The sequence below is a fragment of the Geotrypetes seraphini genome, chromosome 6 (assembly GCF_902459505.1).
Source record: "Geotrypetes seraphini chromosome 6, aGeoSer1.1, whole genome shotgun sequence".
NCBI lineage: Eukaryota > Metazoa > Chordata > Amphibia > Gymnophiona > Dermophiidae > Geotrypetes > Geotrypetes seraphini.
Window position 1 is genome coordinate 7,185,524 of NC_047089.1, and position 16,735 is coordinate 7,202,258.

Sequence of the window (16,735 nt, forward strand, 5' to 3'; positions counted from 1 at the left end):
GACCATTGGTATGACCCAGTGAGGCTATTCTTATGTTTTTACATAAGCCAAGTATGAGGTTGGCTCTGAGGCACTGTGGAATGAGGCATTATGACATCACAATCTCAGCTCTGGAATGTTGCTCTCATTTGGGGTTCCGGAATCTTTTGTTACTCTCTGAAATTCCGGAATCTTGCAATTCTTTAGGATTCTGAATGGAATGGTGCTACTTCTTGGGTTTTGGCCAGGTACTAGTGACCTGGATTGGCCACCGTGCGAACGGGCTACTGGGCTTGATGGACCATTGGTCTGACCCAGTACGACTATTCTTACATTCTTAAGTAAGTCAGCAGACAATGCACCTAAATTTAGGTGTGCCTTCTTATGTGACACATAACGCGTGCACCCAAATATGGAACATATGTGTACAATGTACAGGATCCTATAGATATGTATGTAAATGGGAGACATGCCCATGCTCCTCCCCCTGTGACCACCCCCTGCATTGATGTGGTAAGGGCCATATTCTATATAAGATGCCTAAAGAATCAGGGTTGAAAAGGACGGTGCTTAGCGTGATTCTGTAAAATGCCTCTGAAGTTATCGAATCATGCTTAGCACCCGTATGCTTGACTAACCTTTATGCGTAGCCAGATCTAAATACTGGCACCCAAGTTCTGCGCGAATCGGGCATATTCTGTAACAGCGTGCCTAACTTTTAGGAATGCCTACAATGCACCCATGCTCCTCCCTCGGCCACACCCCCTTGTGAGCTCTGCGTACTAGAATTTACATGCACCACTTTATAGAATACGCTTAAAAAGTTGTGCGCGCAAGCTCTAATTAGTGCCAGCGTCAGTTATTACTTGTTAATTATCAATTGTCGGCATTGATTAGCTTGTTAAACAATTAAGTTATATAGGCAAATCTGCAATGCACATGCATTGTAACACCTTTACTAAAGCTCATGCAAACTGCTCTGAATTGACTCCCCAGTCATTAAAGCTTCCAATAAACAAGAACCACGCAACTTTGTTCGCTCTACACAGTTATGTGAATTTGTTATAGAATACTATAGGTGAGCTGTTATGGAATAAAGGGGTTATTCTTTGTAGCCTTCCATTTGTGTTCTGGGAAAGCTCGGAGTGCAAAGTTCTGGGCATCACCATAGATTCCTCATTATCCTTCAACGAGCACCTCAACTCCCTGATAAAAACATGCTTTCACAGCCTTCACATGCTGAGGAAAGTGAGGTCCTGCTTCCACCAAAAACACTTCGCCGTCCTCGTACAATCCATCATCCTCTCCAGATTGGATTATTGCAATTCCATTTACCTAAGCTTAACAAAGAAAAGCCTTCACAGACTCCAACTAATCCAGAACACCGCGGCCAAACTTATCTTCTCAAAAAGTAAATTTGACCATGTCTCACCGCTCCTGTCCAAGCTCCATTGGCTTCCTATTATTTCCAGGGTCCACTTTAAATGTGCCTGCCTAACCTTCAAGATCCTCCACGGTATCCTTCCTCTTCTTATTCCTCTATCCTGGAATTCCTCAAATCCAATCTCCACTAGATCCACGCAAAAACTAAAACTATCCTACCCCTCCTTAAAAGGCATCTCCCTTGTTGGTAAACTTGGGTCCTCCCTCCCCTTCAGAATCGCTCAGCTCTGGAATAGTCTCCCTTCCCCTCTCCGCATTTTGAGCCCCTTTCTACCATTCCGTAAGCATCTGAAGACATGGCTCTTCTCCAAAACGTAACCCCGTCCCCTTCCTGGCACTCTCACACCTAACCTCTCTTCTCTCTTACTTATATAATTTCATTGGAGTTCCGTTCCTTCCCTAACCATGTAAACCGTGTCGAGCTCCATCTGCGGAGATGATGCGGTATATAAACCCAAGATTTAGTTTAGTTTAGTTAGTGCAGGAACAGCAGGAGAAGGATGGATGTTGTCTTGATAGCAAGCATTCACTGCAGGGTGTGTGCGTTTCTCTGCTATGCATATTGCCATGGATTTCTGAGCACACAGCTAAGGAATGCGCCTCTTTTGAAAGGACGCTACCAGTCGGTCTCTGTTCTTCCAGCCTGCAGGATTTCTCATTCAGAACATGAAATGGACTCTTCTTGCTCAGATTCCTTCAGGACTGAGAAACGAAATGATACAAACCTTGGGGGGAGGGGGGGGGAGGGTTGGATATTAAAAACTCTCAGCTCTGAGGATGTCATGGCTTAGCTTTCCTTGAGCAGAAGAATATGTCTGCCCCCAGTGTTGTTCAAAGTACAGTACTCCGCCAAAATTCACATGGGGGTTCCGTTCCAGGAACCCCCCGTGAATTTTAAAAAACCGCGAATACGGTTTAGTAGCGGATCGAAGGCAGGAGAGGGCGGGCTGTGGCACCGGCGGGGGGGTGGATAATGCTTAGTTTTTTTCCGACCGCCTCTTCCTGGTACTAAAATCAGACTTCACCAATCAGGAGCTATCTGGCGTGTGAAAGCAGCTCCTGATTGGTGGAGCCTGACTTTAGTACCAGGAAGAGGCGGCCGGAAAATACAGTGAAAAAATGAGTCCGATGCGTGAACCACAAATTTGCGGGGGAACACTGTAATAGCAAAAAAGGAAAACTGCAGAGATGATGTACAAAATACCAAGTCTTTAATTGAAAAAACAATAATACTTTAAGCAATAAACATTTGGTATCCAAGGTTTGGTCCAATTGGGTGAAAGACCAGGACCCGACAAGGTTCGTGTTTCGAAAAAAACAGGGGTCCTAAAAGGTAGTAAACCCACTGTTTATTGCTTAAAGTATTATCACTTTTTGATGAAAGACTTGGCGTCTTGTACATCATCTCTGCAGGTTTCCTGATATATTACTGCAGTTCCGTTGGACTTTCTTTTCTGTTCAACGTAATAGGTCAAAGTACTTAAGTAATATATATGTTAATACTTAAGTAAAAGTAAAATGTTATTGCCTAATATAATACTTTTTGAGTAAAAAGTAAAAGTAATACATAAGAACATAAGACTAGCCTTACTGAGTCAGACCAATGGTCCATCAAGTCCAGTAGCTCGTTCTCACGGTGGTCAATCCAGGTCCCTAGTACCTGGCCAAAACCCAAGGAGTAGCAACATTCCAGCATCTCAAAGAATAGCAAGATTCCGGAACCCCAATGAGAGCAACATTCCAGAGCTGAGATTGTGATGTCATAATGCCTCATTCCACAGTGCCTCAGAGCCAACCTCAGCAGTGATGTCACAATGGCTTGATTGTCCTATACCCAAAGAGTAGCAACATTCCATGCTACCGATCCAGGGCAACTACAATGAAAGTGTTTTTATCCCAATAACTTTATTGCCGTACAATTCAGTCCACTTTGCTTTTAGTAAAACTACATTTGGAAAATGAGTTGTCGCTCAAGTGAGTGCACTTGTCAACCATTGCAGTAGCTGTTCAGTCTGGTAAAAAGTGCCTTCAAATCAGACCAGGGCTACTGATGTCTTCTGGCTGAGCCTTCAGCTAATGACCAAAGGAATCTTTGTCTAAAACATTTGACTTCCGTTTTGTTTAGTTCAAAACATGTTATTGAATAATTTCTGTAACATACATGTGAAACAATCCCAGCAAGGCACCAAAAGCCAGGTTACCATTAGAGTTATACAGTAGACAAAATCGTCCCCGTCACCGTAGGAACTCATTTTTCTGTTGCCGTGAGTTTTGTCCCTGTCCCTGCCCCTTTCCTGTTAAGGCACACGCCTTAAGTGTTTGAGGCTTATGCAGACGAGGACGGAGCTTGCAGGAAAACAACTCATGGGGTGGGATGGGAAAATGAGTTCCTGCGGGGATGGTGAAAAATTTGTCCCTGTGTCATTCTCTACTTGGCAGTCCTCTTCCCAATCAGGTCAGTGAACCCACTATTTCCAAAGTCACACTAAAGACTTCATAGCATACCCTGAAGAAAGCCAAAGCGTGGTTGAAACGTCGGTTTCTACCTGACAAAGACGCAGCGAGACCCAGAAACCCTGAGAGAAAATCTAACCCAGCTCCACAGGGAGAACATCTTTAAACCTACCAGAGACTTTTCCACTCTATGGACTTTCACAACAAAATTCAAATTTCTGACCAACTGACTTTCCCGCCAAAATTCAAATTGGTGGACTGCCTTGTTCCCAATCAGGTCAGTGAACCCACTATTTCCAAAGTCATACTTCAGACTTCAGAGCTTACCCTGAAGAAAGCCACAGCATGGTGGCTGAAACGTCGGTTTCTACCTGAGAAGACGCAGCGAGACCCGGAAACTTGCAATAAGCACAATGCCAGATGTGGAAACCCTGACAGACTGAGAAGGATCAAACCCTACATCTCCACACCTGACAGAGTCCAACTCCTCTACACCTATGTCCTCTCCAGGATGGATTACTGCAACTCCCTATTTAATGGAGTAGCCAAAAAAGATCTCAAGTGCCTCCAGTGGGTACAAAATGCAGCAATCCGCCTCCTACCCAGCCTCAACTACCACGATCCCATCTCCCCAGCCCTCCATGCTGAACACTGGCTTCCAATTAATCAACGCTGTGCATTCAAGGCCCTGGTAATAGCGCATAAAAAAATTTATGCCACCACCCCTATCTACATAAAATCCAAGCTAACCCTATACGCCCCCACCCGCCCCCTCCGCTCTGAAATGGAGAAACGCTTATGCACCCCCTCAGGAAGGTCCCTCCTGTCAGAAACCGCCCACAAACGCTCCTACAGCCACTTCATCCCCCAACTCTGGAACCAACTCCCCCCAAATCAGACTGCAGAACTCATTGATGACCTTCCGGAAAGCGGTAAAGACCCTCCTCTTCAACTAAAATTCAACCACAGTCTACGCCTCAGCCCCCTTAAAACCCCTTCCCCTCTACCCTCTCTTCTCCATTCAAAACTTCTACTTAAATTGCTGTACAGTCCATTTTTAACTTGTACTTAAATTGCTGTATAGTCTTTGTATTGTCCAAATGTACTCCATTGTAAATGTTTGCTTGTAGACCATTCTGAGCTACTGGGAGGATGGGATAAAAATCAAAATAAATAAATTATGTTCAAAGGGCTACTGTTATGACATGCTAATCTTCGTATTCCAGTCCTGCTTCTGGCCATCAAAATTATAAATCCATTTCTGGGTTATAGGCTTTGCTGAAATCCATCTAGGGCTTCCCCCCCCTCCCCTCTCTGATGCAACACTGGTTACCCAGTCAAAGAAATTGATCAAAGACCTACCTCTGGTCATTTCATTTTTAGCTGTTGAGCATCGTGGCTAATTTTACCCACCCAGAGGACGAGCAATTTTCTCAAAATCATTCTGCAGGTGCAATGATGTTTGGCCCAGGAAAACAACTTTTAAATTCACTCTCGTGCCACATTGCTGGGACTCTCCTGTAACCTATGCTAGAGACAGATGTATTTGAGCCCTACTTCTGAGGAGATAAATCTTTAGGCCCATGTCTCTGCTGCATCAAAAAAAGTTTCGAAGGGATGGCTGTGGTAGGCGAGAAAGAGTAGGGGCGAGCAGAGGATGGGTGGAAAACTGTACCACAATATTACATTCACTGCCCATTGAATGCATAGATTGATTTATTTAATTCTCCTGTTCTCTCCAATGAGCTCAGAACGGGTTACAGGTTAAACAAATATAATATGCAGTTAATGGGTTACAGAGCAAAAGTTATCAATACAAGTTTATATCGTACCATAAGAACATAAGAACATAAGCAGTGCCTCCGCCAGGTCAGACCATAGGTCCATCCTGCCCAGCAGTCCGCTCCCGCGGCGGCCCAAACAGGTCACGACCTGTCTGAATTACCAGAAGGGGCCCCTTTCCACCTTGGTTTCTCATTAAAGTCCTATCTTCTCATCAAAGTCCTCACCCTCTGGTCTTGCCCATGCACGACCTGGTTGGCTTTCTATACTTATTACCTGGTTAGCTTTCTATACTTGTGTTACATCCCAGCACCTCTCTCAGTATCCCACGATCCCTTTATCCCTCAGGAATCCATCCAATCCCTGTTTGAATCCATGTACCGTACTCTGCCTGATCACTTCCTCCGGTAGCGCATTCCAAGTGTTCACGACCCTTTGGGTGAAGAAAAACTTCCTTGCATTTGTTTTGAACCTATCTCCCTTCAGTTTCTCCGAATGCCCCCTCGTACCTGTTGTCCCCTTCAGTCTGAAGAATCTGTCCCTATCCACCCTCTCTATGCCCCTCATGATCTTGAAGGTCTCTATCATATCTCCCCTGAGCCTCCTTATTTCCAGAGAGAAGAGCCCCAGCCTATCCAACCTCTCGGCGTATGGGCAGTGTTCCAGCCCTTTTACCAGTTTCGTTGCTCTCCTTTGGACTCTCTCAAGTACCGCCATGTCCTTCTTGAGGTGCGGCGACCAATACTGAACGCAGTATTCCAGATGTGGACGCACCATCGCTCGATACAATGGCATGATGACTTCCTGCGTCCTGGTTGTTATGCCCCTCTTTATGATGCCCAGCATCCTGTTGGCTTTTTTTGAAATATACATTTCTTGGCCGTAGGCAGGGGAATTAGGTGAAGAGGTCTGTTTTTATTGCTTTCTTGAAGTTGAGGAATCCTTCCAAGGAATCTGATCTGCAAGGGCGGTCGAATCCAGGCTCGGTATGAAGTGGGTGTAGGAACGTCATTTGGCGGTTTCCAGTTGAAGGGCATGACCAGAGGGCGTTTTGAGGCGTTTTTCATCCTGGAAGCGGAGGGACCTGTTCGTCATGTAGCCTGGCGCCATGTGTTCATGTAGCAGTAGGAGATTTGGTGGTGCCACCATGTCCGGATGGGCAACCCATTATGCTAAGGCCTAGGGAAATTTAGGGCTCCTTTTATCAAGCTGCGCTAGCGGGGTTAGCACGTGCGACTTTTCATCACGCGCTGGCCCAAAAGCTACTGCCTGCTCAAGGGAGGCGGTAGTGGCTAGCACAGCTGGTGGTTTACATGCGTTAAACCGCTAGCGCGGCTTGATAAAAGGAGCCCTTAATGTGTATGCTAATATGTACAGGGCTGTGTAGCCTTTCAGTGCTATATAACCATAACCAATCTAGAAATTAACACAATCAACTATCCCATTCAAACGACCATAAAACTACTAGGAATGACTATAGACCGATGCTGCACCACGCAACGGCAAATAAATAAAACAATACAGAAATCCTTCGCGGTGATGAGAAACCTAAGACAAGTCAGGAAATTCTTCGAAAAAACACAATTCCAGCTTATAGTACAATCCCTAATCCTAAAATCTACTAGATTACTGCAACATCCTCTACCTCCCCTGCCCTGCTACAATGACTAAACAACTGCAAACCTTCCAAAATACAGCTCCGAGACTCATCTACTCATTGAGGAAACACGACCATATTACAGAAGCATACATCAACTCACATTGGCTACCAATCCAAAAAAGAATTAAAGCCTTAAACGGAGGCAGCCCAACCTACCTGAACAACCGCTTCATCCAAACCACCTCAATCAGACATAGAAAAACACACACCCCATTCACACACCCCTCGATCAAAGAAGTACAACGGAAAAAACTATACGACGGCCTCCTGGCCACTCAAACAGCTAAACTAGATAACCAAATCTCCAATCTACTGATAACGACACCAGACTACAAGACATTCAGAAAAGAAATAAAAACTTTACTCTTCAAGAAATTCCTGAAACAGCCCTAACTTCAAACTTACCGCCCTTCCTCCCCCCCCCCTCCCTCTTCCTGCCACACAGAAACTACATAACCTACTCTTTACCGCTCTAGAAAGGACAAATGTTCTTCCATTGTAACCCAACGTTTTTCATCTCTTTTGTAATCCGCCTTGAACCGCAAGGTAATGGCGGAATAGAAATCTCTAATGTAATGTAATGTAATAACTGATTAATAGTGTAGGTATCATTTTTCTGGGTGTACTGCAAACCAGTCCATTGAACCTTTTAGCTGAGGGCTGGCGTCTGTCTGGAGTGCCTTCTGATGGTTACACCTAGGCTGTGATAAGTTTCAAGTTTATTTAAAAATTTGATTTAATCGCAAAATCTTAATCCAATGCGATTTACAAATAACAATAAAATCAGGGTGAAAAGAAAAACACATTGATTGAACCAAACAATAATACGGCTTTTGACCAGCACGATACATCAGGGAGAGAGAGAGAGAGAGAGAGAAAAAAAAAGAGGATTAAATACAGTTTATAATTAAAATAAAAAGGGCATGGGGAAAGGTTACCCGCTCAATTTAGTCCACTAAAGAGTATCCTAATTATTTTGTGTTCAAATAACTCAGTTAAAGGCGTCCTTAAAAAGCCAGCTTTTCTGGAGATCTTTAAATTTACTAAGCGACTTTTCTTCCCTTAAATGAATTGGGAGCGAATTCCAAATTTTGAGGGGCCGTGACCGAAAAAATCGTGTCCCTCCTTGAATAGATGTGTCTTAGTGAAGGGACGAGGAGGAGAGAATTTTCTTCAGATCTTATAGATTTTGGGCTCCTTTTGCGAAGGCGCGTTAGCGGTTTTAACGCGCGCCAAACCGCCGGACGTGCTAGCTGCTGCCGCCTCCTTTTAAGCAGGCAGTAGTATTTGGCCAGCGCAGGGGTTAGCGCCTGATGAAAAGTCACGCGCATTAACCCCGCTAGCACGCCTTTGTTGGAATATAAGGGATTAAAAACCTTTCTAAAAATGCAGGGACTTTGTTCATGAAAATTTTGTGTGTAATTCTATGATGTACAGGGACCCAATGCTTTTCCTTTACGAGAGGAGTCACATGATCAAATTTTTTTTCTTTTTAGTAATTATTTTTATTGCAGTGTTTTGAAGAATTTGCAGTCTACGTATTTCTTTTAGGGTTATTCCCTTGAACAAAGCATTGCAGTAGTCAATTTTTGATATAACTAATGAGTGTATTAAAATATTCAGTGATGATTCGTCCAAAAATGCAGATAATCTATAGAAACCTTAACCTATAGAAACAGTTGCTAACAAGTGAACTTATTTGATCGTGATAATTCAATTTTTGGTCCAAAATGACCCCGAGTATCTTTACCTTAGGCCAGGGGTAGGGAACTCCGGTCCTCGAGAGCCGTATTCCAGTCGGGTTTTCAGGATTTCCCCAATGAATATGCATGAGATCTCTTTGCATGCACTGCTTTCAATGCATATTCATTGGGGAAATCCTGAAAACCCGACTGGAATACGGCTCTCGAGGACCGGAGTTCCCTACCCCTGCCTTAGGCCTTGCAGCAGAACATCTGAAGTGCTCTGTCACAACCTGCAGTCTTCTGCCTTGTTTCCCCCAAAGGAGCCAACTTTTTAAAAGGCTTGGGGGTGCCAAACCCAAAGGCGATCCCTCATTGAGGTTCTTCTGTAAAGGGGTTCCCTTAAAGACAGCATGCATTTTATACAAAGTTGGGGGTGTCAGAAGGGTGTGCAAAAATACACTTTGCTGACAAGTTCACCTTTGTAGTTTGAAAACTCTGGCATTGCGAGGAATGTTGTGGAATTTACCGCAGCGGGACTGCTGGGGGCAGTGGGGGAAGTGAGCATGGCTGCCACTGTGCGGCCTGCAAAGATGTTCCATAAAATGACTGCCAGCTGAGGAGATGGAAAGTATCCAGAGCGGAGACAGACTTTGCTATCTTGTAGTGCTGTGTCTGATTTTCAAGCGGCCGGCTGAGCTGAGTCATTTGTTTACTCCTTACCAGCCGAGTAGGCCACTGCGTTCAGAAGAGCAGCTCCGTCTTTGAAGTGCCATCTTTGAAAACAGTGAAGCAAACGTGTGTCATCGTCGCACGAGGATAAGGGTGCAGGGGGTTGTGTTGTGGAACGCTCTACCGCTTGAAACATAGAAACATAGAAATCGACGGCAGATAAGGGCCACGGCCCATCCAGTCTGCCCACCCTAATGACCCTCCCCTGCTTTTACTTTGCGAATAGAACCCACGTGTCGATCCCATTTGGCCTTAAAATCAGGCACGCTGCTGGCCTCAATCACCTGAAGTGGAAGACCATTCCAGCGATCCACCACCCTTTCGGTGAAAAAGAATTTCCTGGTGTCACCGCGCAGTTTCCCGCCTCTGATTTTCCATGGGTGTCCTCTTGTTGCCGTGGGACCCCTGAAAAAGAAGATATCTTCTTCTACCTCGATGCGGCCCGTGAGATACTTGAACGTCTCGATCATGTCTCCCCTCTCTCTGCGCTCCTCGAGCGAGTATAGCTGTAATTTATCTAACCGTTCTTCGTACGGGAAATCCTTCAGTCCCGAGACCATCCGGGTGGCCATTCTCTGGACTGATTCCAGCCTCAGCACATCCTTACGGTAATGTGGCCTCCAGAATTGCACACAGTATTCCAGGTGGGGCCTCACCATAGATCTATACAATGGCATAATGACTTCAGGCTTAAGGCTGACGAAACCCCTGCGTATGCAACCTATGATTTGTCTTGCCTTGGATGAAGCTTGCTCCACTTGATTGGCAGCCTTCATGTCCTCACTGACGATCACCCCTAAGTCTCGTTCTGCAACCGTTCTTGGCGTTAGACGACTACTTTGATTAGTTTCAGGAAAATGATCAAAACGATTTTGTTCGCACTACATGATGTGTGTTTAGTAAAGGAGAACCAGTGTAATGATGAAAAGAATTGTTATGTTGTTTATACAGTGTTCCCCTATGAATTCGCGGTTCGCAAATCGCACACCCGGTCATTCGTGGTCTGCTCTGACCACCTCTTCCTGGAGTAAAGTTGGGCTACACCAGTCAGGATCTGCGTGTCAAAGCACTACAACTTTACTATGGAAAGAGGTGGTCGGAGCAGACCGCGAGTGATTTTCTTCACTCACCAGCGCTCTAGCTGCCCTCTCCTGCCTCTCCAGCCGCTCTCTCCTGTCTCCCCTGCCTAAAAACCGCATTTGCGGTTTTTCAAAATTTGCGGGGGGTCCTGGAACGGAATCCCGTGAATTTCGGGGGAGTACTGCACATGTTTCTGCATTAGGTTGTAGCATGTTATATTACTGGTTTTGTTTTTGCTTTTATGTATTTAATTGTGAATTCATGCGCTTTGTAACTTGCATAGAATTGTGGGATATAGCGATTTTTAAATAAAATAGTTTCATTTCAAATATGAGTTACAGATGTGAGATAGAGTTTAAGGAGCCTCTATAAGGTCATGGGGTAGACTGCGCATTATTTGAGCACCGCGTTTTTTGCTTGCTGGCGATCACTGGGTAGCGCTTGCTCCTTGCTCTAAGCCGTTGGGGTTTTCACTATGACTATCAAGATTCAGGACTTGTTGGCATCAGAGGTGTTTGGTGGTTTTCATAAATGTAACCTGCCTAATTTTCATCTTTTTTCCTTGTAGATCTTACATCTATCAGAAACGCTGGGTCAGGCTCGACACAGACTACCTCCGCTATTTTGACAGTGAGAAGGTGAGTGTTGAAGTGAGATTAGAGTATTAACAGTCATCCTTCATTCTCTGTATTACCAACACACCTCACTCTGCCGATAACCATTCCTCTTTCATATTGAAAACATAAGGATTGCCTTTCTGTGGGTACAACCAAACTGTCTAGTCAGGGGTGTCCAACCTGCGGCGATGCAGTGTTTTCCTCTGCTGTCCCCAGGTGTTTACTGTCTTGCCGGCTCCCTCCTCCATCTTGCTGCAGTGTTTGCACATTTGCTTTCATTCCAAGCAGCCAAACTGAACACATGGCTAGCAAAACCAATACTCGAGGCCACATCATACACTGACTTCAGAAAGTCTCTGAAGACCCTTCTCTTCAACAACACCTAAGTTTCTCCCCCTCACCCAGCTATATCCCCTCCAAATGCCCACCCCACCCTTCCTTCCCCCTCCAACGCTTATGGCTGGGTTCCTCTCTTACTCACATTGTTTATTTCCTCCCGTAATTCAGCGTTTAACTCTTGCATCCTGTTGAAATTTTAATATCCTGTATCTTACTGTAAAAATCCTGTACCGGTCCACTCTGTAAATCACTTTATCCTATGGTAAACCTCCCCGGTACCTGCTCACTTTGTATTAACCTGTATCGCATTGTAATCATCTCCTGTTCCTGTATCTTGTTCCTGCTCTCTTTGCAATATCCTCTCCTCTCTGTAAACTTCCCCCATTATCGCTTCCAAATTGTAATTCCCTGTATATTATTCATTGTAATTCCGACTTATCATGCACACTCTTCAACTTAGCCTATGTATCTCAAATCCCTGGTTCCAATTCCTAGCTTATTTCCTGTTCCAAACATATGTATCTTGTTGTAAACATATGTCTCCTGCTGTAAACACTGCACGACCTTCTTTGTAAACCGCTTCGAACTTATGGTATAGCGGTATATAAGAAATAAAATTATTATTATTATTATTTGTGCAGCCCCAGAAACATTTTTTTCAGCCAATGCGGCCCAGGGAAGCCAAAAGGTTAGACACCCCTGGTCTAGGTGCTTGTCAATTAAGGTCCAGTAGAGAACATAAGACTTGCCATACTGGGACAGACCGAATTCAAAAATACAATACGCAAATCGCTAAACCCGCATATCCTAGACGAAAGTTTCCATGAATGTAAATCACAAAACACTTTGAAAGGAAACTTTATCTTGTGATATCTGCAGATTGATTTGTGTCTCGCTTCATTGCTTTGATTATTTTGTGTCCCTTCCTTTTCTGTAGGATATGTACTCCAAGAGATTCATCCCTGTGACTTCAATATCGCGTGTGTCAAGCGTTGGTGACCAGAAATTCGAGGTGACCACTTGCAACAGGAACTTCGTCTTCCGAGCGGAGAGTGACTGTGAGTGGAGGCGGCTGACGTTTCCCCCCCCCTTAATTTATGGGCAGTGAGGTGGGGAGCAACTGAAGGCAGTGGCGGTTCCACAGGTCCTGACTGAAGGCTGTCATGCTGAACGGGAACCTGTTGGGGGCGCTAGAGTGGAAGGACTGGTGCAGCAGTGGCAACAGCAGCACCAGTTTCCCTCACTGTATCCTATTATTGTGCCTCGGATCCTTTTCTGTGAGGGCCACCAGCTGTGGGTGGTAGTTCTTAGCCGCCCTGTGCCACAGGGAGAATCAATTGGTGATGACTTCAAGCCCCCCCATAACAGCCCACTGCACCCAGAGGTTGTGAGATCAAATCCTGGTGCTGCTCCTTGTGACCCTGGGCAAGTCACTTAATCTTCCACTGCCCTCAGCTTTGAATGTAAGCTTTGAAATGCCAAAGCCACCAAAAGGCCCCATTCCCTTTCATCAAGCCCAGAATCCTGTGGCCAACCCAGGTCCCAAGTACCTGGCAGACACCCAAAGAGTAGCAACATTCCAGAGCTGAGATTGTGATGTCATAATGTCTCACTCCACCAATGCCTAAGAGCCAACCTCAGCAGTGATGTCACAATGGCTCCATTGTCCTATACTTGGCTCACATAAGAACATAAGAGCTGCCATACTGGGATAGACCGAAGGTCCATCAAGCCCAGTATCCTGTTTACAATAGTGGTCAACCCAGGTTCCAAGTACCTGGCAGAAACCCAAAAAGTAGCAACATTCCAGAGCTGAGATTGTGATGTCATAATGCCTCATTCCACCAATGCCTAAGAGCCAACCTCAGCAGTGAGGTCACAATGGCTTGATTGTCCTGTACTCAGCTCATATAAGAGTTGCCATACTACGACAGCTGAAGGTGTGGCTCACTGGTAGAGCTCTTGCCTCTGCATCCAGAGGTCGTGAGATCAAATCCCAGTGCTGCTCCTTGTGACCCTGGGCAAGTCACTTAATCCTCCAGTGCCCTCAGGTTTGAAATGCCAAAGCCACAAAAAGGTGGATTACAAGTCCCCATTCTTTTCTCCTTGAATGAAGAGGGTAATTTTAGAATTGTCTGCATTAATAGCTTGTTATGTTTCCTCTAAAGTGATGGGTGTTCAAGGACCACCTTTTCAGTTGCCGTCACTTATGTGGATCCATCATTCTTAGCGTATCTAGTTTCATAAAAAGTAAGGAATGCTGTGTGACTATCGCTCTCATCCGTATATCTGTCTCCCCCAGTGTCTACCATCTTGGGAATAAAATCCCTAAATGGTTTCTTCTTTAACTGATTTGCTAACGGATGACCTGATTGTTGTCGCGTGGGCTGCAGCTTTGCATGAATCTCGGCTAATTCTAAATCATGCGATTGAACTTTAATCTCGTGAAGTTTCTGATCTGACGGGGGCATTCCTCCTCTACCTTGCTTTTTTCTCACAGCTGTCGTTCTTGCTGCATCGAAGACTAGATATTTTCTCTGAGAATGCGCCTAGGCTTTGGAACGCCAGACCATTATAATATCTTAGAGTGGAAGAAAACCTTACACGTTTTAAAAGTTCTTTGAAAAGCTTTTTGTTTAAAGATGCTTTTGACCTGTAACTCCCCCAAAACGCTATTGCAATTCCTCTCTTTTACATTTGTCCAATTCCCATCCCTACTTTGCCTTCCATATATGTTATCTTTCTCTTTTCTATAACAAATTGTAGTTTCTTGTCCCTTTTCTTAGTATATGTATCCGTTTTGTTTTAATGTTTTTATTAAGATTAGTTTTTTTTAGCTGTATGATATTTTATGTTCTTATATTTTTATTGGTGTACTAGTGTTTTAGCCTGATACATTTGTTACAATAACGGGTGCTAGAATAGCCCCACCTATACCCCGACCCTGCCTCCCACTGATCCCAGTCCCACCACCTCACCTTTCACCATTTCCTTTGTACCCTTTTGGCCCTCCTGACAGGGTCTTTACGTACCAACCTTTCCTCCCTCCGTGCCCCAAAGCAGCAGTGGTGCTGCCATTTCCATCTCTCCCTTTCCCCCTTTCACACCCTCTACCATCTCTCTCTGACCCTGTTTCACCTCTTTTGCCATCTTTCCCTTTCCTGTCCCCCCTCTGTCCTTCCCCAAGACCATCTCTCTCTCCTGCCCCCTCCACACTCCCTGAAGTCTATCTCTCCCTATCCCCTACCATCTCTCCTGGTCCCTCTAGTAGCCCCTCTGTCCTTCTCATTCATCTGTCTCTGTCTCTCTCTCCTCACCTCCTGAGCCTCTGTGGAGCTCTCGCAGCTCCTTCTCATCTGCCAGCCAGCGGATAGAGGGGTCATCTCTGGTCAAGGCTCCCTATCTTGTTTAATTGTTAAAGAGAATCAGTGACCTCTGGAATCATTCCAGGACGGAAGCAGCATCTGGTGCTAGAAGTGGTATAGTATCAATGAGCCAACTAAGGCAGTCTGGCTCCTTAGAAATTTGGGTACTGGGGACCTGAGCAAAAGAATGCACTGGCTTGGAAGCTAGTGGCGCACCTGCTGGCTGTGCCACATGAGCTGAGTCCGTAAGGTAGGCCTTCCACATCAGCCAAACATATTCCGGGGAAAAGCCGCACACCGGGGCCCCGAAAATGGGTCCCAACAGACTGCAAATGCCTTCTGCAAGAGGTCCACAAAGTAAGCATGCCTGCATTTTGTGTCGCCATCAAAAACTGGTACCGGGTGAGATTTTCTGCCATCTTCCATCGCAGCCTGCAGCCGCCGACAGCTGCTGTGTCCGACATCCGCCTCTGGGGATTCTTGCGCATGCGCACTCCTACCTGCGGTGCCCTACAGCACATGGAAAACGGGAGCACGCAGGTGGGAGTGCGCATGCGCGCTTAGGGCTTTATTATATTAGATTTTGCTTAGAAACACTTGTAAAGTGATCTAATCAAATGCTAAGAAACCTTGAATTTTCCAAAGATGTGCCTGCAGATAAATAATCTGACCACGTAAGACCACCTTCAGACCCTCCCATAATATTAAAGGCGTCACTCAAAGGTATCATTAATATCCAAATATTGGGTGGTTCGATTCCTATAAATGCTGCATTAATTAAATCCTGCAATATAGCATCTTGAAATTTCCAGTATTTACAACCTATGGTGGCTGGAGTGTCATGACCACGGGAGTGTGGTCTGACCACGTGGAAGGGTGTATAATTATTGACTTCAGCTGATGTAGCGTTGCTGCCTCCCCCAGCCACATATCAATACGAGAGTAAGGGAGGTGTAAATTAGACTCAAAGATATCGGGATGGGTTTCCCTCCATAAATCCATCATCCCCATTGAGTTAGAAAATGCGCCAACTTCTCCCTCTCCTTTTACAAAGCTGCGCTAGACATTAATGCCAACATTGAGTTGGGCGTTAGTTCTAGCCGCGTAGCGCAGGTTTAGCGCACGCTAAAATTCTGCACGCAATAAAAATGCTATCGCAGCTTAGGTCCCTCTCCCCGTCCGTGCATATCAGCTTCTCTCCTCCCAGCATATACGGTTCCTTCCTATTATTAATCCCCAAATGCATTACTCTGCATTTCTTTGCATTGAATTTTAGTTGCCAGTCATTAGACCATTCCTCTAACTTTTGCAGATCCTTTTTCATATTCTCCACTCCCTCTTCGGTGTCTACTCTGTTACAAATCTTGGTATCATCTGCAAAAATGCACACTTTTCATTCTAACCCTTCAGCAATGTCACTTACATACATATTGAACAGGATTGGCCCCAGCACCGAACCCTGAGGGACTCCACTAGTCACCTTTCCTTCCTTCGAGCGACTTCCATTAACCACCACCCTCTGGCGTCTGTCCGACAGCCAGTTTCTGACCCAGTTCACCACTTTGGGTCCTAACTTCAGCCCTTCAAGCCTCCTATGAGGAA

At 45.2% G+C, this 16,735-nt stretch overlaps 1 protein-coding gene across 6 annotated transcripts in view; it reads left to right on the forward strand.

Annotated features, from left to right (window-relative positions):
* The window catches only part of ARAP1 (ArfGAP with RhoGAP domain, ankyrin repeat and PH domain 1), a 331,554-nt gene that overhangs the window by 163,254 nt on the left and 151,565 nt on the right, over window positions 1–16,735 (forward strand). For all 6 annotated transcript variants that reach the window (XM_033947923.1, XM_033947925.1, XM_033947924.1 and 3 more), the window contains 2 exons: window positions 11,381–11,450; window positions 12,706–12,826. In XM_033947923.1, the coding sequence (XP_033803814.1) occupies window positions 11,381–11,450; window positions 12,706–12,826 (191 nt within the window). The remainder of the gene's footprint in view (window positions 1–11,380; window positions 11,451–12,705; window positions 12,827–16,735) is intronic.